The 24,723-nt window shown below is 42.1% G+C and overlaps 1 protein-coding gene across 4 annotated transcripts in view; it reads right to left on the bottom strand.

Moving 5' to 3' along the window:
* NUP188 (nucleoporin 188) overlaps positions 1-24,723 on the bottom strand; it is a 47,442-nt gene that overhangs the window by 22,156 nt on the left and 563 nt on the right. The window contains exons 2-24 of one of the 4 annotated variants that reach the window (XM_084650385.1): positions 21,312-21,366; positions 20,603-20,676; positions 17,009-17,093; positions 15,837-15,917; positions 15,313-15,357; positions 14,118-14,210; positions 13,877-13,996; positions 12,979-13,190; positions 12,325-12,439; positions 11,326-11,526; positions 10,101-10,190; positions 8,376-8,441; positions 7,306-7,425; positions 6,344-6,470; positions 6,027-6,182; positions 5,203-5,329; positions 4,665-4,752; positions 4,499-4,575; positions 3,877-3,991; positions 3,213-3,333; positions 2,950-3,016; positions 2,260-2,388; positions 104-160 (exon numbers count right to left, since the gene is read on the bottom strand). In XM_084650385.1, coding sequence (XP_084506511.1) covers positions 104-160; positions 2,260-2,388; positions 2,950-3,016; positions 3,213-3,333; positions 3,877-3,991; positions 4,499-4,575; positions 4,665-4,752; positions 5,203-5,329; positions 6,027-6,182; positions 6,344-6,470; positions 7,306-7,425; positions 8,376-8,441; positions 10,101-10,190; positions 11,326-11,526; positions 12,325-12,439; positions 12,979-13,190; positions 13,877-13,996; positions 14,118-14,210; positions 15,313-15,357; positions 15,837-15,917; positions 17,009-17,093; positions 20,603-20,676; positions 21,312-21,366 — 2,421 coding nt within the window. The remainder of the gene's footprint in view (positions 1-103; positions 161-2,259; positions 2,389-2,949; positions 3,017-3,212; positions 3,334-3,876; positions 3,992-4,498; positions 4,576-4,664; positions 4,753-5,202; positions 5,330-6,026; positions 6,183-6,343; positions 6,471-7,305; positions 7,426-8,375; positions 8,442-10,100; positions 10,191-11,325; positions 11,527-12,324; positions 12,440-12,978; positions 13,191-13,876; positions 13,997-14,117; positions 14,211-15,312; positions 15,358-15,836; positions 15,918-17,008; positions 17,094-20,602; positions 20,677-21,311; positions 21,367-24,723) is intronic. The other 3 variants (XM_084650386.1, XM_084650387.1, XM_084650388.1) reach the window with 3 other exon arrangements.

Genomic DNA, 24,723 nt, shown 5'->3' with positions numbered 1-24,723 from the left:
GGATGAGCTAGTCTTCATCATAAGTCAGACACTGCATGTTATCTGAACATAAGGGTTTTTTGGAAGGGTGGGGGGGTTCTGGCTTGCACAACATTACACTTACTTCCACAAATCTGCAATGCGTGCAATTCCCTTGAAATTCTCCAATGAGTGAGTATAACTGTTGGACCAAACAAGTAAAATAAATCTAAAATTTCTAAGATCATGCTACTTCATTTTTATAGAAGCAAGTCACAGGAAGCATGGAAAGGGGAAATACAGAGGCACAGCAAGGACAATTCAAGGACTAATGTATAAAAGCAAGAGTATCAAAAAGATTAAAATGTCCTTGGCATAGATGGGTAAACAAGGCCCTGGAGCACACATAACTGCTGATGCATGCTACCTTTGATACAGATGTAGGGTAACTGTCCAAATAGCTATGTGTAAGCTCAAAAGCTTGTCTCTCTAACCAACAGAAGTTGGTCCAATAAAGCTTACTTCACCCACCTTGTCCCCCTAATATCCTGGGACCAACACAACTACAACAACACTGCATATAAATAAGTGATGGTCATATTAAGGAGACGAAAGGGAGAACACTATTGGGACACTATTGTTAAGAAACTATTTTTGACTAAACCAAACTTGGCTAGGGAAAAAGAGCCAAGCTGTATAAACAGGGTGATGAGACAGCATCAGACAGCTACTGTGAAATAACCAATGATAGCACTGTCATGTGTCTCTATGACAGACCAAAGAGTTGAGGACCTCTGAATACCACTGGTGGTCTGGGAAGCAGTTGCTAGTGATCAGTGGAGAGACAGCAAGCCACACAGTTCTGGCTCTCTTCCTTTCTTCCTGAATGTGCAGAGGAGAGGAGGACTACATGGTAAAGCAGTATGTGCAGAGGGGCAGGTGGCAGGAGGAGCAGAACAGACAGGATGGGCAGATGAAACGAAGAGCCAAAGCAAGCAGCTTGATTAACTTTCTTCACAAAGGGCAACCCACATTAAAGGCAGCTAAAATGCTTAGATACTTTCCTAATGTTACTTTTCCACATAAGCAACTGCTATACTCATGAGAGATTTTATGCTATCATTAACGGGAGAGGATGGGGTCCACAAGGTCACAATTGGAAGGGCAGGTGTCCTCTGTGCGCGTGCGCACACACACTTGAGGTCCAGACTAAGAAGTCTGAAAGCCCCTACTACAGATTATCTGTACTGCAGTCATGTGGCATCAGTCTGTGAAAAACCTCTAATTCAATATTTCTATTTGTTTTCATTGTGTTCTAGGTTCCCTCTTTCCCCAACAGATTTGTTAAAGTATCTTAAGAGTTAACTGTCCCAGACCAGAAAGGCTAAGTGGGTCCCATGAGCACACTATTAAGGGCCAGAGAGTGTTTTTCAAAGCACAGAAGGGCCTTCAGTTACACACTAATAAATAAAGGCATTTAACCATTGTTGAAGTGTTCAGCAGTAACTGTCCTGATAACTGGCTGGGGAGGAGGTTTAAGTTGTGAAGCAGCCCCAGAACTGCCTTCAGGAATCCACATATAAGAAACTGATTAATCAAGAAACCACAAGGACTTTCTAACACTGCAACTCAAGCTTTGTAATAGTTTCTCAAACTAGTGGATTGTACTGGACTCAGGCATGATTTGGAGGCATGAAAATTGGAACTTTTGCTATAATTTTCCTGCCTTTTACTTCATTTGGTACTTTCATATGCTGAATCTAGTGATTTCTTTATAACAGCATTATACAAGCAAGTGTGAAACAATCAAGCTTACCGACATCTCATTTCCACAGTGCAATACTCGGTTAGGCTAAGCAAAATCAGAAATGAAAAGAAACTGCAGGAATTAGGGAACGTATACAAAGAGAATAAGAAAAGGAGTACTTGTGGCACCTTAGAGACTAACCGATTTATTTGAGCATGAGCTTTCGTGAGCTACAACTCACTTCAGAAGTGAGCTGTAGCTCACGAAAGCTCATGCTCAAATAAATTGGTTAGTCTCTAAGGTGCCACAAGTACTCCTTTTCTTTTTGCAAAGACAGACTAACACGGCTGTTACTCTGAAAAGAGAATAAGCACAGCAACGGAAAGCTGTGAATAAGCAGCAGGTTCTTGGTAATTTTTTCAGAATTTTGATCAGAGATGGTTGCCCTGACTGGCAGCTCCACTGAGTCCCAGCAACATGTAACCCAGTTAAGCCACATTTCAAGTATTATTTGTAGCTGCTTTTTCCATGCAAGAGTGGAACATGCGACTCACCTACAGGACTGCGAGACCATGACCATATCAATGGTGTCCACACCGATGCCCATGATGTTAATGACAGCCTGTCCTGCTTCCGTGTTGGCCAGGCTGAAGATGCATAAGGACTGCAGGCTTGGAGCACTGCTACAAGACAAGGACACAGACAATGGAAAGCAAGGAATGAAAGGAAAGGTTCTCTGCCTGATCTGATACACTCAGCATGCATCAGTGCCCGCATCAGCCCAAACGCTACAGGGATGAGCACATTAGAAATGCGCAAGATAGAAAGGTCCTACTGATCCACCATGCACCATGAAAGTGAACACAAAGTAACTTCTTCCACATTCTATACCACTCCTTAGGTTCAAACCCTCAGAGTGGGCACACCAACCACAGAGAAGTGGATGGCAGTCTAATGGGCCCTGGAATGTGCACATCTGCAGCAATATAAAATTAAGTCTGTTTCCTTCCCCTCATCAGCGGGGATGACCATCTGGGTTTGCCCTCTCTCCCACCCCTTTCTGCATTTCCCTGGGCTCAGCGTAAGTAAGGGGGCACCAAGACTACAAAGCAGCACACTATACCCTTGCCAGTTTAATATTTCACATTCTAGGTTGCAAACAAAAGAACAGTGACTGAGATCTTCTACACTGTAAATGGGGCTGTTGCATATATATTGATGTATGAAATTCACTTCCCCCTTACCCGCTGTGAGGATCCATTTCAGGGCAGAGATTCAGAATAGCATGGATGAGCTGCAGGATTAGACACCCTGAAAAGCAGGAAGAATGGATTTAGTCTTCAGAGAGAACAGTTGTTGAGCTCAGAAGCAATAGGTACCATTACATTATAAAGTATAAATCCAAGTGCTCACTGAGCCATTTATAATGAAAGGGGAAAAAAACAGAGAAAGACACATTCTCTCTAGACAGAGTTCAACTTTGCTTCCCTTGAAGAGCTATCCTTACCAATTCGTTCTCTGACTCCATGGGAGTTATAGCGCCATTTGTGGTAGTTTGGTAACATTTCCTTCAGCACAAACACAATGCAGGGCATTAGCCCTTGGCTCTGGGTGCTGCCAAGTTGTCCCTAGAAAAAGCAGCAACATTACAGTTCCGATTCTAATTCAAAGGTGTGAAATCTTTGGTTGGAAGACATTTAATGCTCACACTCCAAAGACAGAAATAGGGGCCAGAACAGTTTTGCCAGCAGTACAGCGCAATGCAGCATGGGGACAGAGGTTTATGAGCAATTTCTATTCTCTTGCACTCAAAGCAAGTGAAGATCAGAGGTGTTAGGGATCTCTAGAAGAGGAAAAGCAGCAAAGAGCTTTCCTTTCCTGCTTACACAGAGCAATGTTAATGGGATTTGGAAGAGACTGAGCACTCCCGCCACCCTGATTGGGGAGCGAGTGCAATTTGCATCTTGAAGATGATTGTTGGGAAGACCAAAACATGGGAAAAGCAGGAGCCTCAGCACAAAAGGCGGGTATGTTGTCAAGTGCATACCAGAGGTGGCCCACCCAAGGGAACCTCATACATTCAGTACACACCTTTACCTCATCTTCACCCTCATCAGCTCGTAGTAATCTATTGCTGCCTGAAAATGTAGGAGCACTGCAGAAACACTTACACGGACAAGAGTTGTGACCAAGTGTAGGAAGGAGATGGTGACACCATACTCGCCCTGAGGCTGTTCCACGCTCATCAACAGGTTTCCATAGCCCCCAGCATTCATTCCCTCTGCACTGTGGAAGGAGCGAGAGCATGCATTGTATGTACAATAGGAACCAAGCATGATGGAGAGGTGTGCGCACATGTGCAGTGGGAAGGGGGATCCCATTAACTAATACACATGGGGGAATGATCCTGAGTAGAGAAAAGATGACTCACCAAGCTCAGGACAAATCACCCTTGCACTTAAGAAGTATTTTACTTCTCCTTAAGGGCAGTATCTTGTATTTTATAGGTCTGATTAATCTTGCTTCTGCTGCAAAGCTAAGCACATTTATGATCAGAGGGTGTGTCTAAATGTAGTATTTTCTACTTATAGAAAATATAAGGAGCTCAAACACTTTACAGTCACATGTGATTCAGTGGAACTGAATTTAGAATAAGGATTTTGCCAGTTTATTATGTAAGAATGGAACATTAGGTGTCTGGATTTTAGAAGGTTTGGAATTCACACTAATGAAACACTTACTCATATGGCATATCATCAAGGGAAGCAAAGGCACAAGAGAAAACTGAATTACCTGATCATGTGACTCATAATGGAAACTGGATTGGCAACAAATGGTAAGAACCCCGTGTGGTGAAGGTCAGTCCAAACCTAGAAGAGGAGAGAGCAGTTTATATATCTATATATCTATCTATCTATATCTCCATCCATTTCAGAAAAATCAGAAGGTATACCCTCACCTTAGCTGGCATGCGGGCAGCCAATACAGTCAAACAATTGACACAAGAAGCAATAACATCCACTGGGGGAGAGATCACACTTGTTAACCTAGGAAAAACCCAGAGTATTACATATAAAATCTTCAGAACTTAGATCTGGTCTACACAGTTTTTATACTGGTATAGAGAGGTTGTGATTTCTCTGTGGAAATAGTTAACTCTGTACAACCCATAGCGTGGACACAGTTATATAGGTGCCTTATACTGGTAAAGAGTATTCCCCTTCCCTTCAGGGATAGCTATATCAGGTGCCATTGCATCCACATTAGGGAGAGTTGTACTGTTATATCATTATAGTTAAAGCAATACAACGGTTGTGTGTAGGCAAGGTGGTCTAGTGGTCTAAGCACAGGACATGAAGGCAGGAACTCCAGAATTCTAATCCCAGCTCTGCGACAGACTTCCTAAATAGCCTTTGGTAAAATTTGTTGTTGACCATTTTTCCCATTTCTAGCAACTTCAGGGGTGCCTTAGCTGTCACTGCCAGTCAGCTACTTACCTCTGTAACAGCATGTAGATCCGTGATGTGATCGGCAGAAGACAATCTGCTATCGACACATCAGTGCTGATGACCTTGTGAACCAGGTCAATGACTGGCTTGACCCTCTGGCAGTGCTGAATCACATCTGGATAAAGAAAACTAGTATTACAATCTGGAGAGATGCAAAAGTAGCATTACTCTCTCTCTCCACTCCTTGGATGATCTACTATGATCTCTACAAGAGAGGTCCTAACCTTCAGTAAGTTACTTCTCAGATTACTCCACAACTCTAATGAAGGGAACGTCTACTTTCCAGGGTACAATACAGTAATTGATTAAACTGGGACCATGTCCCTCAAATGACCAATGACAGAAATGTGAGGGGGGGTAATATTTTAAAAGGTTCATGCTCATTTTTCTCTCATCTTAAATATGCCCAGCTCCCTATAAGCACTTACCACCTCCTGATATCGTTTATGGAGGCAGTATGATACAAAAAATGAAACCTTTCCACCTCCTGCTGTATTTGACTCTCTCCTCTCTCTCCTACTTTCTTTCTCTCCTTTCTTCCTCCTCCTATCTCTCCAGTTCTCCTTACTCCTCTTCTCTAGTATTTGCTTCCCTCCCCTTGTCACAGTCACCAATGTGGTGCTAGACTCAGCCACAACGCCCTTCTGCAACATTCAGCGGCAGACTTGTTCCAGTGGAAGTGGAGAATGTGCCTAGGACCCATTTCAATCCCACTGAAATTACTCTATTTTTTTCATCTTATGTTAATGTTACTAATACGTCACACTCCTCTCTCCCCCATAACATCCACCCCAATTCCCCTCTTGCCTCACCCGCTGTCGATACAACATGGAGCAGCATCTCAATTTCGCAGGTGAACAATGTCCAGCTGCTGTAGGAATATTCCCATCGTACTAAGTATGCCTGGTCATCCAGCATCACCTGACCCACTGTTCCCTGAGGTATTCGTAGGTTTGTCTGGCCCAGCCCTAAGGGAGGGGGAGGAAAAAGTGAAACAAAAACAAAGTCAGGAGCTTCCGAATGTGATAAGAAGCCAGTCTTCACAATTAAAACCTGTAAGCAATTTGGTTAATAAAAGACTAGATCTGAAAGTGTTCCAAGGGTGAATGAACCCACCATATTTCCTTACCCAGGGGATAGAGAAGCTTTGGCACCTGCCTTCTCCAAAGGGTGCCATCTTCATGTGAGATCACATCAGGAGGCTTGTGTTTGTACAACTCAATGTAGAAGGACATTTTATCCAGGAAACTGTACACCTGCAAACGGAGAGAGCTACAGAATACAGCCAGAGAACTAGAGCGTTCTAAGGAACTATTAAGCCAGGCCATTTCTAGGGATAGGTAAGTTTACTTGAAATGCACAGTCTCCTTCCAACATGCCAACTCTTACTGAAGCAGAAATACCAACATCCTGTCCCCATGGAATTGCCCAAATAACTTCTCTCTGAACTACTGAATCAGGAAGACAGGAACTAATTACAAGTAAAGCACTAAAAGATAGCATCCTGACACAAGGGAATTGTCACAACCTATGAGTAGTGCTTCAGTTTTGGGTTCTGGCAAAGTGGCTCCCATAAAGTTGCAATGAAATCCTTGCTTCCCCAGTTTATCATCTGGTGTCTAAATTACTTGGAACTCTTGTCTACTGATTGCACGTCATAAAACAGCAACTGAGTTATACTCAGAACTTTGTTTTTTGTGTTAGCCTCCCTGAACCATCCTATTAATCATCAGAGCAGGAGGTAGTTACAAAGCATAAAATACGTTTGAGGCCCAAGCAACATTACTCTACAATGCCACGTGGGAGACCTGGGTTCAGTTCCTATTATCTTGATCCCTAGGATTGTCAGTGCTATGAAGGCAGCAAATTCAGTACTAGAGAGAGTGTGTGCCCTATATCATGCAACAGCAACCCTTCTGGCAGGCTCAGAAGAAAGTCCTGTCCAGACCTCTTTGGCCAAAAGGTTGATGGTTGTTACCCAAGGCGTCAAGGATTGGATGTGTGTACAAAGCAAAAGGAGAGGGTCAGACACAATGTTCCTTTTCTGTGCAGATATAAACTGTCTGCCAGATTTCAGGCCAGGTTCCATACCTTTTTTGCAGTAGATTTATCCGATACAAGGGCTTTGAGCAGCTGCAGAAGAGGAGAAAGAAGATGTGGGAACATCCCACACACACTGTCCAGGATAATACCCAGACCTGCGGTTGGCTCCTGGCCATGGGGAGACAAAAGAAAAACTGTTACTAAACAAAAAATGATCAACATGATTCTTCTGCCGGGTCAATGCAGCAAAGCAACTTTAGCAAGGGATGTGCTTAGAGCTCCTGCTGCTGGAACATTCATGTTGCATCTACAAATCCTAGCATCCAAAGGTTTAGAGAAAAAACAACATTCAACTATTTGAATCATTCATTGACCCTTAGTGGAAAGTTAAACTTCTCAAATTAACAAAGCAAATTCCCAGTAAATCTCATCAGAGCCAGGTGGCGATGAGAGATGCCTGGTTTCCGCTATTTCCTGCCTCTTGTTGTTAAACGTTAAGCAAATGGCTCCATTCAAAAGACCACTAATTTCATCTCTATGGAACATACACCTACTATTAAGCATGAACAAAAGCATCACTCCAGCCCTTAGTTTTGCTGTGATGCGCAACTAGTGTTAATAACCCTGGGTGAGAGAGAGTGCCTGTTATAATTTAGGAAGGTGAAATGGAAATGGACGAGCAAATCTGTAATGAAGCATGATTAAAGGTTTTATGCAAGGGAAACTGACTTTTAATCTCTGACACCACTACATCTCAGCCATTTCCGTGACAAGAGCAATATCACCACACAGTGTTGTTCTAGCATTTAATTCTCCTGTAGCTGATTGCAATCGGAAGCAAATGTTCACCCACACAATCCCAGCCATACCTTAAATTACCATGTAAATTACAACTTGTTTCAGGATCAGCAGTGCAGCCACAGACTGTACCTTAACAGGATGGGGGGGAGGGGCTAAGGGCAAGCCATATAAGAAATGCAAATGAAAACTAGCTCTACAAGCCCTGCTAGAAACTACAACCAGGGCAATATCAACACCCCATTTCTTTCTTAAAAGGGCATATTTCAACTGGGTATGCAAGCAAGCAGGAAAGGCCAAAGAAGTCCCTATGTACTCACAGTCCTCCAGAAGAGCTGGGGAATGCTGGAAGCCGCTAGAACTTCACAGGCTGAATCAATGATGTCCTTCAAAGGAAAGGGGGTGGGGAGAAATGAAAATTACTTTATACTTGACAGTTTCCTTCCAAACCAAGTCTTGTCACCTCCTTTGGAATCCAGGGTTCAATACAGTAACATTTGTGATGCTGGCAGACCAAGTGCGAGCTCATGCCAAACTTCCAGGCCAATTCACTTGTGTATTAGTGCAGATTACAGTGGTTCTTAATTGTATAAGTATGTATTTGAGGTTTACACTTCATGGAAACTATGGGATGTTACATGTATTGTTTTCACTTATCTGTATCCTGTTACAATGTAATAGCAAATATTTACATTGTATATACTCCTGTAACTAAATAACCCATCAAATGAGAAAAAAGCTTTGTGTAATGCAGATGAAGAACTTTAGCAGGAAAATACTAATCTGTGTGCATTTGAAGGCAAGTGGTCATTGTGCGTGATGATCAGAGATCAAAGACTCTAAATGCACTCGACTCTCTCCACCAATTAAAGAAAGAGCACAGTGTCTGCTTATTTTCTGTGAAAAGAAGCTGTAAGTATGGATTCAGGGAAAGAGCCGGGATCTCTAGACCGTTTGGACTATGACAGGGAATGGTACCTGATACAGAGATCCAGAGCAATATGGGTAACCTGAAAAGACTTTTGGGAAACTAGCAGTTTATTACATCTCTACCACCATTTGGAATTGAAGACTGTGACTCACTCACCTAAATATATATTTCACCTGCTTTAGCCTCTCAGTAATGCATTTCCTTTTCTTAACCAATAAACCTATAGTTAGTTTACTACAAAATTAGCTACTAGCGTTGTCTTTGGTGTGAGAACTAGAATGCAACTTGACCTGAGTGAGTGACTGGTCTCTGGGGACTGGAAGTAACTTGGATATTTGTGATTTTTTACATAAGTGACCATATATCACTAAGTCCAGTTTGTCTGGGTGGCAAGATAGATTGTCTGTGACTTCACTGTAAGACTGTTACAGTGATCCAAGAGTTCACATTTGGAACTGAGTTGAAGTAATTTAATTACAGAACGTACCACCAGTTTGGTGTCTGTGTCCTGCTTTTGACATTCAGCCCTGAGGCAGGCACCCACAGTTGTGAGCCACTCCAAACAGTGTGGCAACAGTCATTCCCTAAATTGGAACTGCACACCCTAAGCTAAATAGGAGAAAATACACAAGCCAATTTTACCCAAATACACATCAACTCTCTCTAAAACCACACTCACTGCCAATGAACTGACTGGCATGGGATATGGTAAATCTGTTATGGAAGTAATAGAGAGTATACTGTCCTCCACACCCTAGGAGCTCAGTGCCATTATGATACATCATATCCCCATTTCCTTCTGACCAATACTCCAGCATTTGCTCTGAAACCATTAGCCCATCAAAATGTAAGAAACACTACTCTGTATCTTTAATCAGTACCCAGCAGAGATGTTGACAGTTTTCAGAGTTGGAAGAACCATAAAGCTTGTGTTATGCATTTGGAGTAAAACACAGTGGGCCGCACTTTCAGAACGGTCTACCTAAATCGTGCAGTGGATACAATTTCAAACACAGAATTTGCACCCAGAGTACAGGTGGCCAGTTTTTGAATGTTAAATTATGATAGGTTATAATAAATAAGATAAGGGACACAATGAGCCTTTGACACTTACCTGCTGATTGCCTAACGTATGTAATTCCAGCGAGGTCAGAACAAAGGAAAGCAGCCCATAAATACACATGCAAGCTGTGCTGGCAGTACACTGTAATGCAAAAGACAGGTCAGTGAGTGATGGTGGAGACTATAAACCCTATTCAAGAACCAGGTATAGTTCATTACAGAACACATGCAACAGCCCTCAGTTTCCTTAGCACATCATGGACGTGTGTCTCTGAGCCACTGTCCCTTTCTGCAGGTATATAAGAGAGGGGATCACCAGCTTCACAGCTCCCCACCTCGGGCACTAGCCCATGTATCTATGGGAAGACAGCAGGTAGTGAAGTGCCACACAAAACCACCTACATTTTTATGAGTCAATCTGTCTAAAGCCACCCTGCCCCGCCCCACGCCGGCCGAGAATCCTCTTCAAAACAATCATATCAAGAAACACTCAATGGTCAGAAAAATGGGAGGGCTCTCCTTCCACCAGTGTATGGCTGACTGACAGCTACTGGAGCTTTGGAATAGTTTATTCTTGTAAATGACAGTGTCTGCTAAAACTGTGGAAAATGGTGTCAGAAGCCAAAAGCTGCAATTGCTGCATCTGTGGAGTCAACTTAATAAACAAGATAAGTATAATAGTACAGAACGCTCATGAAGTTATAGAGTTTAGGGCCAGAAGGGACCACCAGATTATCCTCTTTGATCTTCCGTCTCTCACAGTCCACTAAACACCACACAGCTACCTCCAGACTAATCCCAACAAACAGAATCAGACCAAAACATTACACAGCCCTTAGGAGACTAAGCAAAATTATTGTGTTCCACAGGCACAGAACAGGAGCGACCCAAGATGCATCAATGCACAAGGCTCTTGAAATGTTGAGACACACATACAGATAGATATAAAGAGCAGATTTTCCAATCACTGGCCAGACCTGGACCTTCTCCGGCCAGATCTAGTCCCAAGCAGAATGACTTGGGGAAATACATTTTTATTTTACCTTCTAAACCTACAAACACTTCGTTAACTTCCATTCTATATAGAAAAGAGCTGAAACAACAAAACTGATGTCACTTCCTGGCCAAAACCTCACCAAGCGCTCTATTCAGGGCTGGAATTAGACTTACAAAAAGAATGGCCTAACCAACCTACCGTCCCCCACATCTTCACACTACCAATACCATAGAGCCCCCTCACCCTGAAGAGCCTACAAACATGACAATGAGAAACTTACATTCTTCCCCCCACTGCTGAGTGATCGGAGCAGTTTTGTCAGATACTGGAATATATTCAGCTGGATAGCAGTACTTCCCATTCGCCTGATCACACTGGTCGACTCCTCTGGGGTTACTGTGTGACGGAGCAAAGCCCAGGCCAAGAGCACGGGGGCATGATGAGAGATATCCCCTAAAGTCAGCAGCAGATGGTCCATTTCCTGCTCAGAGGACAGAACACAAGCAAAGAAATCAAGATAGACTGAAAGAAGCCCTGACCCAGCAAGCACTCAGCTGACTGAGGTTTAGCTCCAATAATCACCTAAGTCATGCAGATAAATGTCTTGTATAAAAACAAGGATCTATAGAGTTGAACAAGTTGTACTTTCAGGAAGAAACTGCTTGGCATGTTTTTTCTGTCAGGCTGATTCATACACTTTGGGGAAGGAGGTGAGAGGGTCACAAAAATAAAGGACACACAACTCTAATGAAAATAATGGATAGCCCCTTGTTTAAATCGAAGTTTGTTGTTTTGTTATAAGTGTCACAGTGAAATTATAATAAATGTGAAATTCCAGGTCAGGTGTGCAAAGATCAGTCAGAGCACGAGCAACACCAGTGGTTTCCTCCTTAACTCAATGACCTCACTGTGCTTTTCTAGCTCCCACGTATTTTCTTCCTGAAAATCTTTCAAATATACTACAACGCAGATATTTAATTTCTCCCCATTTTGATGTCCATATTAAGACCATGTCTTAGCTCCTCCCTACCCTTCCCTAAAACCTTTAGGGAAACCCTGAAGATAAACCACTTTCTTATGAGATAAATAGAAATTAATAATTCATTTCCTTCTTACTTGCCCCATATTGTAATGTAGACGTTAGTTCAGTCGATCTGCAAGCCCAGAACATCACAGACAAGTCCTGCCTACAGAGCTCTCGCAGCTCTACCTTGGGCAATCACAACCATCTCTAACTACAGAGGAGCTCCAAATGTCAAGAGACTTATTGAAGGTTTACCTGGTGCATATGCCCATTACTGGCAAATTTATGTTCCTCTGTCCTATCATCCAACACACGCTCATGGAGGGAGTCAATTTCCATGCCCTCCACCAGGATAAGAGCACTGAAGTAGCTGGAGTGGGAGACAGGGGGAAGAAAGCAAGAAAAAGAAACTCAATTTAAAGATTCAGTAGGAAAGGGGAAAGTAAAGGCTGGATAATGGAAAAGTCCATCAGCTTTACATTTACCTATTACTCCCTTGATGAAGCAAAAAATTATGTGAAATTAAGAGCAATAATCCAAAGAACATAAATTCTTGGATCTTGATGTGCCAACAAATGACAAGTTAGGTCTTCAAAATTATCTACTGCTGGTTGAATAGTCACAAAATAGAAAAGCTATTTATTCTGATTTGAAGATGGTCCTCTTCCTCTGCCTATTTCTACCATGTTACATGCCACATGGCAGGTTTTCAATGCCCAGATAGCCACTTGCTGTGTCTCAGTCCAATCTGAAGAAACCTTTTATAAACTAAACCAAAGGTCATAACCAGCCAAAGTTTACACAAATAGCGATTTTGGAGGGCACCATCATGAAATTCACCTATATTCTGTATTGAACAAGAGATTTGTTCAATTGCACACTAATCCCATACATATACACAATACTTACCCAATACGATCTACCAGGTGATCCATGCTTTCATCAACCAAATGCCTGTTGGTCTGTCTAGAGCCAAATCCCTGTTCTTTGAAAAGCCTGGCAAAGGCCAGCAGCTCATCGGGTGCCATCTCAAAGTATGCATAGTAAAGGAAGATGACTTCTAGGAGCATGGATTGCTCGCGGAGGCACTGCACGAACCAGCGGGACACCTGGCGCTCTGTCTGTACAAGGAGTAGAGTCCTACCGTTATATGTTGAAACTAGCATGTCAGTTGAAGCAACCTGAAATGGAGAGTGACTGGGGCAAATCAGTCTGCTCCAATGGTGAGAGAACCTGCTCTTACGTCACACTGGAAACGCTGTTTAAAAGTCAACCCCTCAATGGCAGTTGCTGCATCCCACAACATATAGCATTAAGGGATTAAGGTAAAAATCAGTGACATTGGGATTATGTGATCCTTATGCAGCCCACAGAGCTGAAGACAGGAAAAACATCTACCCTATCCCAGGGGACACTACCCAAGTTGCCAGGATGCCAGGTGATTCAGTTTCACAATTCTGCAGGTTTTATTTAAAAATTAAATAAAACACTACTACGAGTAAACAGAGTTGGCTGCTTAAAACAGATTATGCACCACTCCAAAACCCTGGTGATCTAGTGACAGCTCAATGGGCTTTTTACAAAGGGGATCAGAGTTCAGATCTCAAGATTAGAGCCTAGTTCCTGAAACTAAATGTGTTCAGAGTATTACCAAAGGGAAACAATTTCCTTAAGTTCCTTAGAAGGCTGAAAATGTCCTTGTTAATTTCATTTTAGCATATTCACTTTGTACTAATTAGCCAACAAGGTAGTGAAGAAAGAACGTACAACTCTGATAAAGGATCATTTTTGATAATTTTCAAAATACCATGAGATTTCCATGCGTTTCCCATGTAGGAGCTTCTGCTTTGTATAGATCTTCAAACTGTTTCCGGTAATTAGGAACCAGTTCCTTGTCCAGCTTCTCAACACACTGCGAGTATTGTGCCTTTCAAAAAATAACCCAAACATTACACATACACATGTATAAGCTTTTTAGATGCATAGACAGACAGACAGTGTGTCACTTAACAGCGAGATCAGATTCAGGAAAAGGTTCAAGTATTCACCATGTAGGGGTGCCTCTCATCCTGAAAATAAGTGAGTAGGTTGAGGACACAGCGCAGAATGCACATTCTTTCTTCATAGTAATAGTCAGCAAGCTGTGAAAACACAATGCCATCAGCATCACTTGCTGCTGTGTCTAACTCTCTCTTCCCTCCCCTTATCTCATCACTGATGCCTCCCACCAAACTGCAGTGACTATGCTTATAAACTTACAACGCCCATGCACTACCTACAATGGACACTTCAACATAATGGCATGACTCAGTTAGATAGTTTAATGAGACGCTTGTGGATACGCATCTGGAAACAATCCCAGGTCTTAGAACCTTCACCACAAGGTGTTTTCCTAGTAGTGATTCGCAGAGTCTTAGTGGGCATGCGAACAGGTCCCTTCACTTTCAGATTCTTTCCTTTGGCACCTCTGATCAAGTCAGCACAGACCTTCTCAAGGGACTTTACATTGCAACTCATCAAGGTAATTCTAATTTGGTGAACTGCTACTTCCTGTTCCACAGGTGCTTTGCCACTATCTTTAAATGCCATGGCTGCACAGAGTCCTCCTGACCAACTTATTCCCGGGCGGGGGCAGCACGGCCCAGCGAACAGCGGTGAGTCAGGAGCGCCGAGTTTAAGTCATCTGACAAAAGCATCCAGTTCACTCTTTTGCAAGTTCACGCACACCCCCTTCATATATTAAAACAGGTTCTATAATTCCATTGCTAACTGAAAAAGAAAGGAACAAGGTAGAGCAAACAAGGAGAGATGAGATTTCATCTCTTTATCCTCTTGGATCCATAACTACATAGATGTGATCTTCAGTCCCCTTTCCAAAGTCATCTCTTACGATGACAACTAAGCACATGAATGCAAAGCTGTGGATATCCTAGGAGTGCTTATTCCTTCATGGTCCAATTTCCATCAGCACAGCCAAAAGGTCCCTGTACAGAGTAACTGCTCATGCTGTTCTAGTCTATGGCCAGCCACTCTTCTGTAAAGCATTTTGAGATGAAAATCACTATATAAAGAGCAAGGTATTACTACTACTTCACAAATGAATTGGAAAAATCCCCCCAGATTTGCTCTTGACACTGAAGGGACACTTCAGCCATTCCCAGCTTTTCCTGACCAATAGCAAACAAAATTAATTCTTTGCCAACACCTCTTTTTAAAATGAAAATAAAAATGAAAACTACTGACCTTCAGCATCAGAGCCTGACTCTGCCTTTCATCCTGCAGGACAGTCTGCAATCAAAACACAACAGAATAAGGAAGTGGCCTTAATGCACCTACACTAGTCACCAAAAAATTCATACTAAAACCAATGAAAGGCATACAAGACATCATTTCTTGTGAGAGGACAGATTTCAGAGTTACAGAGCACAGATTCTCACTTGCAAGCATGAGTTTACCTCTCACTCCTTTCATTCTTTCCCCTTTTCACCCCTACCCCTCTCTCTCAGACACCTGTCAGTACATTCCTATAGCTAAGAGTTCAGATAAATCTCAGACTCACACCAGGCAGGATATACTAGAAGATTGGACCTGGACCCCAGACAGCTCATGTTCTGTAATGTACTGAACATCAGAAATTCAGGGGGGAAAGGTCCCAAAATAATTTCCAAATCTGGATTTCAGCATCATGCACAACCATGTGTGTCAATGAACCACTGGGGTTAAGGAGGAAAAGGGACAGTAGCATGATGCAGGCACCTACTACAGACCTTAAGTGAATCCCGGGTCCCTCTGTAATCCTCTTGAAGATAACACTGCAATAGCTGCACACTTTGCTCTTCATCCAGCCCCTGAAACAAGAGAGAGACGCAGAGAGGAATAAGACAAGGCAGCTAAGTTTATCAAAAGGTGTAAAGTCACTCCAAATATTCAAATTTATATGAGCATAAGCTTTCGTGAGCTGAAAATTTCGTGAAAATTTTCCACTGAATGCATCCGATGAAGTGAGCTGCAGCTCACGCTCAAATAAATTTGTTAGTCTCTAAGGTGCCACAAGTACTCCTTTTCTTTTTGCAAATACAGACTAACACGGCTGCTACTCTGAAACCTGTCCAAATATTCAGGCATCTCTTCCCTTTGGAATAAATTCTTCCAAAAAGTGTCAGTAAACTGGTCTCCTCTGAAAGCAGAACATGTACGTTTTCAAATAATGTAGGAGTGGCTAGTTCAGCTCCAGCAGGAGTATAATGGATCAATTAAATACGGGTCCTATCATAAACTGATCACCTTGTTCTATTTCTGATTAGAAGGAACCCAATTCTGTGGGTAATTAGTCAGGATTTTCCAACATGACATGGGATTTTGAGTGTCCAGTTTGAGATGCCTTTAAAAAAAAACAAAAACGATTTTCAAAGGGCAAGCGCTAAGCACTTCCTGAAAAACAGCTTTTTAGGTAGTCACAATTTAGGCACCAAATAGTAAGGAACCCAAACGTCACTAGTCACTTTGGAAAATTTTAGCTTACTGTCTCAGTTCTTGCTTATAACTTAGTTTAGAATAATCAGGATTGAAAATAGCCTTAAATTCACTTCTACTGAACATTAAAACAGCTTATTAAACTTAACTGAGCTTCAGAATTTAATGCTCTTATTATTTTAGTTAAATACCTGTGAGAAATATGACTTGATCTGACAAACTCTCACTGCACAAAGAAGTATGTGTCTAGCTGGGAATCGGAGAAGAAAAACTGCAGGCAAAAGCCTCAGCATAGAGAAAGTAACTCTTTATCCAGGTAGCAGGAGATAAATTAGAAAAGATTACACTTCAGTTATCTTTTTCGGAGATAAGATACACCACGTCAACAACAGAAAGCACAAACCCAGTCTCTGGCTGCATTCTAAGTGTGAGGGCAGGAATTAAGCTGCCTAGGACCTCTGCTCACCAAAAACTTGCTGATCCTCAGGCCCAGTTCCTTCAGTGGAGCAGCCACATCTTTATCAGCTTTTACTTTTTCAGCTGAAATTGCACTAAAGAAAGAAAGAAAAACCTTTTAGTCATGAAAATGCATTAAAGTCACAGAGGCAAAACAAAAAGGCTTAATTCCAAAATCCCTGGCTTTTGTCAGTTTAAAATTAGACTTTTCAGTGATTGTTCTGGCTTTTCTATATTTAATATAACCTCAGTGCAGGACTTGTTTGGCACAGTTCACTTCATGTACAATGCAAGGTACGGTTAGACCTTAGTCCATCCTATGCTTTGCTACACATTGGGCTACCCACATTTGCCATCCTTGCCTGTCAACTGCCCTTCTCTCCAAATCTTCCCATTTCATGTTTCAGAGTAGCAGCCGTGTTAGTCTGTATTCGCAAAAAGAAAAGGAGGACTTGTGGCACCTTAGAGACTAACCAATTTATTAGAGCATAAGCTTTCGTGAGCTACAGCTCACTTCCTCAGATGCATATCGTGGAAACTGCAGCAGGCTTTATATATACACAGAGAATATGAAACAATACCTACTCCCACCCCACTGTCCTGCTGGTAATAGCTTATCTAAAGTGATCATCAGGTGGGCCATTTCCAGCACAAATTCAGGTTTTCTCACCCTCCACCCACCACACAAATTCACTCTCCTGCTGGTGATAGCCCATCCAAAGTGACAACTCTTTACACAATGTGCATGACAATCAAGTTGGGCTATTTCCTCCCAGGACTGGGCTCAAGGCCCGAGAGCAAGGAATGCGGTAGACAGAAATTGGTAAATAAGAATATTAAACAAAGCCAGTGTATTCCTTTTATCTGTTGGAGTATGTAATGCACGGGGGGAGAGAAAGAATAAAAGAGAGGGTGAAAAGCTGACAGGAGCGCAGCCCGTTGGCAAACCAGCCTGCTTGCTTGCTTAAAGCTTTCCTGCAGGAAATAGCCCAACTTGATTGTCATGCACATTGTGTAAAGAGTTGTCACTTTGGATGGGCTATCACCAGCAGGAGAGTGAATTTGTGTGGTGGGTGGAGGGTGAGAAAACCTGAATTTGTGCTGGAAATGGCCCACCTGATGATCACTTTAGATAAGCTATTACCAGCAGGACAGTGGGGTGGGAGTAGGTATTGTTTCATATTCTCTGTGTATATATAAAGCCTGCTGCAGTTTCCACGATATGCATCTGAGGAAGTGAGCTGTAGCTCACGAAAGCTTATGCTCTAATAAATTGGTTAGTCTCTAAGGTGCCACAAGTCCTCCTTTTCTTTTTGCCATTTCATGTTGAGGTACTTGATGTGGTCCAGAACTATTCACGTCCATGTTATCTGCCATCTTCCTTAATTTATTCTTGAGTTTTCTGGCTTCCATTCAAGGGTGGTATTTGGTAAGCGTTCTTTTTTCATTTTCAGCACACTTCCCAGCCACTGATGTCTTCTTCTGTAGATTATTTGTGAGAGGGTGACTTGTCCAGTAATTTTTCTCACTTCTTCATTCATCTTCCTATCTCTATATGTTATTCCCAATATTCTTCTCAGACATATGTGATGAAATGCATCCAGCTTTTGCTTATCTTTCTTGCTAAATTGCCATATCTCACTGCTATATGTTGTGATGGCAATAACAATTGCTTTGTTCAGTTTTGTGTTGAGGGAGATGTTTATTAGTTGCCAGATGTTTTTGAGTCTTCCAAATGCAGTGTTTGCCTTCCCGATTCTTCTTCAAATTTCCTCGGAACTAGGATTATCTTGGCTGATGGTACTTCTAAGATACGTAAAATTGTTCACCTTCTCCAGTTTCTCTTCTTCACTTCTGATTTCTGTCCCTGTAGTCCCCATAAACATGACTTTACATTTTTTGCATTGTATCTCAAACCTATCTTCTCCATTACTAAAAAAAAGCATTGCAGAAGCTGAAAAATAACAAGGCATCTGGGTTGGATGGCATTCATCCTGAAATGCTTAAATATGGAGGTGAAGACGTGGAATCAGTCATCTGTTCACTGTGCAACAAAATATGGACAGGGGAGAAAGTACTGGAAGAATGGACCCTTGTAGCATTCATGCAAGGTTCATGCACTTGGCAACATTCAGGGCACACCCGGAGTGTTGTGTAGGAGCAGTGCACACACGGCTCCTTTCAAGGGCATGAACCTTGGAATCTCGCCCAGATGACATGAACCGTGGGAAGCCTCCCAGGACTGGGCTCAAGGCCCGAGAGCAAGGAATGCGGTAGACAGAAATTGGTAAATAAGAATATTAAACAAAGCCAGTGTATTCCTTTTATCTGTTGGAGTATGTAATGCACGGGGGGAGAGAAAGAATAAAAGAGAGGGTGAAAAGCTGACAGGAGCGCAGCCCGTTGGCAAACCAGCCTGCTTGCTTGCTTAAAGCTTTGTGCTGTCTTGTATTTGAACCGCAACAGACCCTCAGTATGCTAATCAAGTTACCAAAGAAAAGTGATCCAAATAATTGTTCAAATTGGAGGGGAGTAACACTTTTATCTATCACAGGAAAAGTATTAGCAGCAGTCCTCCTGAACAGAATGAAAGGAAAGATGGATATCATCCTACGTGAACAACAATCTGGATTTAGACAAGGGAGATCATGCACAGATTCTATTTTCACCCTGAGATGGATTATTGAGAACACAATTGAATTCCAAGGCAGTCTTGCCATCAATTTTGTGGACTTTCAAAAGGCATTCAATAGTGTAAACAGAGAAACTATGTGGAAAATTGTGGAACAATATTCCAACAAAATTAATCAACATTATGAAGGCATTCTACGCCACGTCAAAATGCTGAATTAAAATGGAAAATAGATTGAGTAAGCCATTCGGTATCAAGACAGGTATAAGGCAGGGGTGCATCCTGTCTTCATTTTTGTTTATGCTAGTCATCGACTATGGATTAAAACAATGCGACAGTTGTACACCTGGCCTAAAATGGAACAATACAACGCTATTTGATCTAGACTTTCCTGACGACATCGCTCTTATCAATGAAGATGCCAACGGACTACAAAAAAGCACAAACCAAGGTACGGTTACAGCTATAACAAACATAGATAGATAATCATTCTCACTCTTTCAATGTGAGAATCTGGATCTCATTTTGAGAAGACTAAGTATCAAGAGGAGTCATTCCTCTGCATTGAAGCTTCATCTTTAGATAACCTATAGAGGCTCTGATGCTATAGAGGCACAGTAGATTCTGGTACATGATTACTGTAACTCAGCAAGAGGCTGGGATGAACAGGTATCTAACATAGGCTGGGAGAAGACAAGAACTTGAGTTATTTCTACACATGGTATTTTCGTGCCAAAATAATATTAATTGCACTGAAGCACCCCTTCTAAATTTCTCCTCTCCATGTGAATAGTGAACCCCCTGCAACCTGGCAGTAATTGACATATGAAGGGGGTAGAATATATTTTTGCTGCATCACTGGGAAATATTCAGCACGTTCTTCTACTAAGCAGTGCCTGTTTATCTAAGGCACCTATCACAGTAGTATCTAGGCGCCTATTATCAGATGCTAGCATCAACCAATTACTGTACCTGGGAGGTTTGTAGTATAAAAGCCCCTCTAGCAGCCTCTGCCAATGTTTGTTCAATTCTGCTGCAATCTGAGCCTAGAAGAGAATAAAACAACACTGAATGGACAAATCTCCTTATTCTGCCCAATATCAGATTTGTTCAATTTAAACTAAGCAATGAAATTCCAACACCACACACAGAACAGGACAGCAACAACACAAGACCAGCATGAAGAACATCTGTGATTCAGACTCTGATTCAAAGTGTAGATTTGTATGAGAAAGAACAGCTTGCTGCTTTGCCTAACTGTGGGAAGGAGAGGGGAAGGAGGAGACAGCAGGCTCGGCTCAGAAATGGATTTGGATTTCCAACCTCTGGGAACATTCTTGAAATCATGGACTCCATCCCAGGGAGTACGGAAACAGGCTACTCCACTCATGAATACCCCGAGCCAGCCAATCTGGAAAGCAGCACTTGTGTCCACCCCAGAAAGGGAACCACCTTTGCACATATACCATTCCAGTGCTGCAGCAGCTAACGAGAGAATAAACAAGGAGTGGAAGTAGAGGAACAAAAAACTCACAGTAAGAATATTTTGGGGGGGAAGAGGGGGCAGAGCAGCAAAACATGATTCACTAGCATTCTGCCATTTACACACAGCACAGAAGGGTTATCAGGCCACACGTCTGTTCAGTAACAAGTAAAGCTGCCTAGCAAGACCTCTACTTACAGGTTCCCTCAAAGCCGATCTGCCCAGCAGAATGGTCCAGAGTTCTCTGCTGCTCCTGTAAATAAAGAGAAAAAACACAAAGTTCTCACTGTAATTTAAACATCACTCAAGGCTGATGTTCAGCCTATAAGCTTTTAAACTTGGTTTTCACTTAGAGCAGATAAAGTGGTAAGAGATAATGAGTAAACCTAAACCAAAGGGAAAGCACATTTATATCAGCTACTGTAATTGGTTCAATCCAGTTTTGCTACTTGGATGCCTACGGTTAGTATAAGGAAACCAAACTAAGCATGTAGAGATCTTTCATTCAGTTTTGTTCACTGCTGTTCACAGCTTTCTCCTTGGGTGGAACAATATCAAAGCAAGGAGAGAAATTCCACCAGTTTCCCAAAAGGCACAAACTTTGCCAGAACTACTCAGCATAGTTTAGCTAAACTAAGCCTCTTGTTTGTATCTGTGTCCCACTCACTCACTAAGAACACAGAAGTAAAGGCAATCAGTCTGTGTTAGGAAGTATTTCAGATCAAATCCTTATCCTACCAGATCTCAGAAAGGAAGGTGCAACTCTGCAAAATGTCATGAACAAAATCTATCTATTTAAAACAGCTGTGCAAACAGCAACCTCCAAAATACCGATTTCTGGAGTTTAAGGAATTGATGTTCTGGTGGCAATGTAATCCAAGTCAGGAGTTAAACTAAACAATAAAGACTGCTATGCAATGTCTGTCTACAGATGAACAGACAGGTTATGTGAAATATGCTCATCTGACAGTTTCTCAGATTACCATCTAGAGAACCTAATCAGCAGATGAGCTCCCAAGATATTTAGAACAACAGAGAACGAAAGTGGCAGCTCTGAAGTCATCTACACCTCCAGAGAAAGTACCAAAAGCCACCAGAGGCATTATTTTGTAAGACTTAAAGAATGAAATATTTGCAGACTGATTTGCTGCCATTCAAAATAGACCTGGGAAGTTAGAGTCCTATTTTGAGTAAATTAAGGCAATGTCTACATGAACATTTACTGCATGGCAAGCTGGGGTGTTAATCTACAGCTCTCCAACATGCTGTGCACTAACTGTCTGTGTGGACCCTTCTGCTGAGTACTAAAAGTTCTCTACTGCACATTGACATACTGCTGTCAAATCACAATACATCAATGTGCATAAGGGAACTTTTTGTGCACAGCAACACAATCCACACAGACAGTTCAAGCGTGGCACACTGGAGCACTACAGATTTATACACCAGCTTGTTGTGCAGTAAGTGTTCATACAGACATGCCCTAAATCTGGAATTGCACTATAATCCATTGCTAAAGAACATATCCTGATATGATTAAGCAACAAAATATGGGTGCAATCCCTCTGTTCTATGCAGAGAACTAAATGATCATAGAGTTCTCCCAAGAAAGGAATCTTTGTAATGCAGATCATCAATATGGCTGAGCCAACTTCGACTCATTTCCACTCCTGCCAAACCTCCTCTGTGATTAAAACAGGCCTCTGATTGGAGCCAATTTACTTATTTAGACTCTATGCTTATTTGAAACACCGACTTTCTCTTACTATATATTTACATAGAGCAAAACGGTGGTTCTCTTCCAACTGGGGACTCGGCACTAGTATAATCCAAACACCACAACAAAAATCTTACTTGGAGTCAGGCTTTCTTTCCATCGACTTTGGAGGTGTTACAGTACTCATTTCCAGCAAAACTCAAAAGCATTTCCAAAAACAATGAGGACACCTTCTGTGCAAAGTGGCCCATGAGGCATCTTATTCAGAGCAAAAAATCCTATGTATATTTCATAGACTTATGGTAATGTAGTGTTCATTTAAAAGGGCAAATCAGTTCCCAGAATATCACACTCATAAAACTATCCCTGTGATGTAAAAATCTGATCTCTGGCCTCAAGCTTTTGTAAACTTCTGTAAGTTAAAGCTCTAAGAACAGACTATACTGCATCACATTTTGCAAAGCAAAGTGAATAACGTAATTTTTTGTGTCTGTCATGCACACAGGAATGTTGTGTATAGACATACAACAACTCAACCAAGGTGTCCCCTTCTAGAGATGTGCAACTTTGATGTAAACAGAGATTTCAAATTGGCAGCTAAGCCCCTTTAAACAGTAGTTCTATTTTTGTTAAATCGCACTTAGCCTTTTAAAAAAGACCAGAGAACAAAAGAAACACAAAGCTTATGCTCAAATAAATTTGTTTGTCTCTAAGGTGCAACAAGTACTCCTTTTCTTTTTGCGAATACAGACTAACCCAGCTGCTACTTTGAAACCTGTCACAAAGAAAATGTTAATTCACCGCTAATCCCTGTGCCACCTTCCCAAATAGTTCCTGTCACTTCTAAAGAACATATTACCTTTCCAAACATTTAAATTAGGAGGAACCAGGCAGATCTACACTTCATCAGCATCATTAATTATTGAAGTGTTTGCTCTCCTGTCCAGCTCACATCATAGTTGGATTGTAGTTTACTTGGGATTTTCATGTTAGATGTTTACAAAAACTTGGTAATTGATACCATCAGGCTCTCCCATACTCCATTCAGACAACTTAATCTTGAGCCTCTGGGCCAGGTTCTCTTATGCCACCACTTCCACCTTCCATTCAGCTGTACATGCTCTAACTCACCAGACTAGGATTCAAGACTAAGATTTAGGGGAGCCCAAGATCCAGAGAATAAGTGTCCACAGCCAAATGGGAGGTCTTGCTGGTATGGTTGGGATATTAAGGGTCTAATAAATTGCTGCAGTGGCCCCAAGAGATCGGGAACCACTTGTTTTATTACAGAGAGGAGGAAGGCGGAGAGGATTGCATGACAACTGATATTCAACTTGGCCATGATCAGTTGTGGTAAAATGCTGAAATAGATTTGATGTTATTTTAGTCAAAATAGATCGTTTCTTGGGGCTCTACAACGACACCCCATCAATTCCCCTTCACACACTCACTAAGCAGGAAAAGGTCTCAAACAGGGATGTGTTCATTATATCCTGATGGGACAAATAAAAACCAAATGGAAGTAGGTTGTACCCTAAGTACACCTGGGGTCTATAGTCCTCCTCAGCCCCCATACAGCCCCAAGAGCTCCTCAATGGAATAAGTTCACAATGTGCATATAGATTTCATGACCGCAGGGAGAACCCTCTCTTTTGATATTTGCAAACAGGACCAGAGGAAGTCATTAGGTCAGCTCATCTAGGCAGGTGAGAAACAGCAGGGATTTCCACTAGCAGAGCAGCCCTGCGTGCAGGTCTCATAAGAGCCCAGTGGGACGGAGTAACAGGACCAACCACGCAGCAGGCTGGGAGAAGGGACTCTGGTGCCAGGACAGACTCCATCTTAGGGGGGCAGAGAGCAGAGTCTGTGCCAATCTGAGGGCACCAATGAGGC

The sequence above is a fragment of the Lepidochelys olivacea genome (genome assembly GCF_965140295.1).
Source record: "Lepidochelys olivacea isolate rLepOli2 genome assembly, chromosome: 16".
In the NCBI taxonomy this organism is placed as follows: Eukaryota; Metazoa; Chordata; order Testudines; family Cheloniidae; genus Lepidochelys; species Lepidochelys olivacea.
The sequence above is the reverse complement of the archived record's forward strand: the minus strand, read 5'-3'. Positions and strand labels throughout refer to the sequence as shown.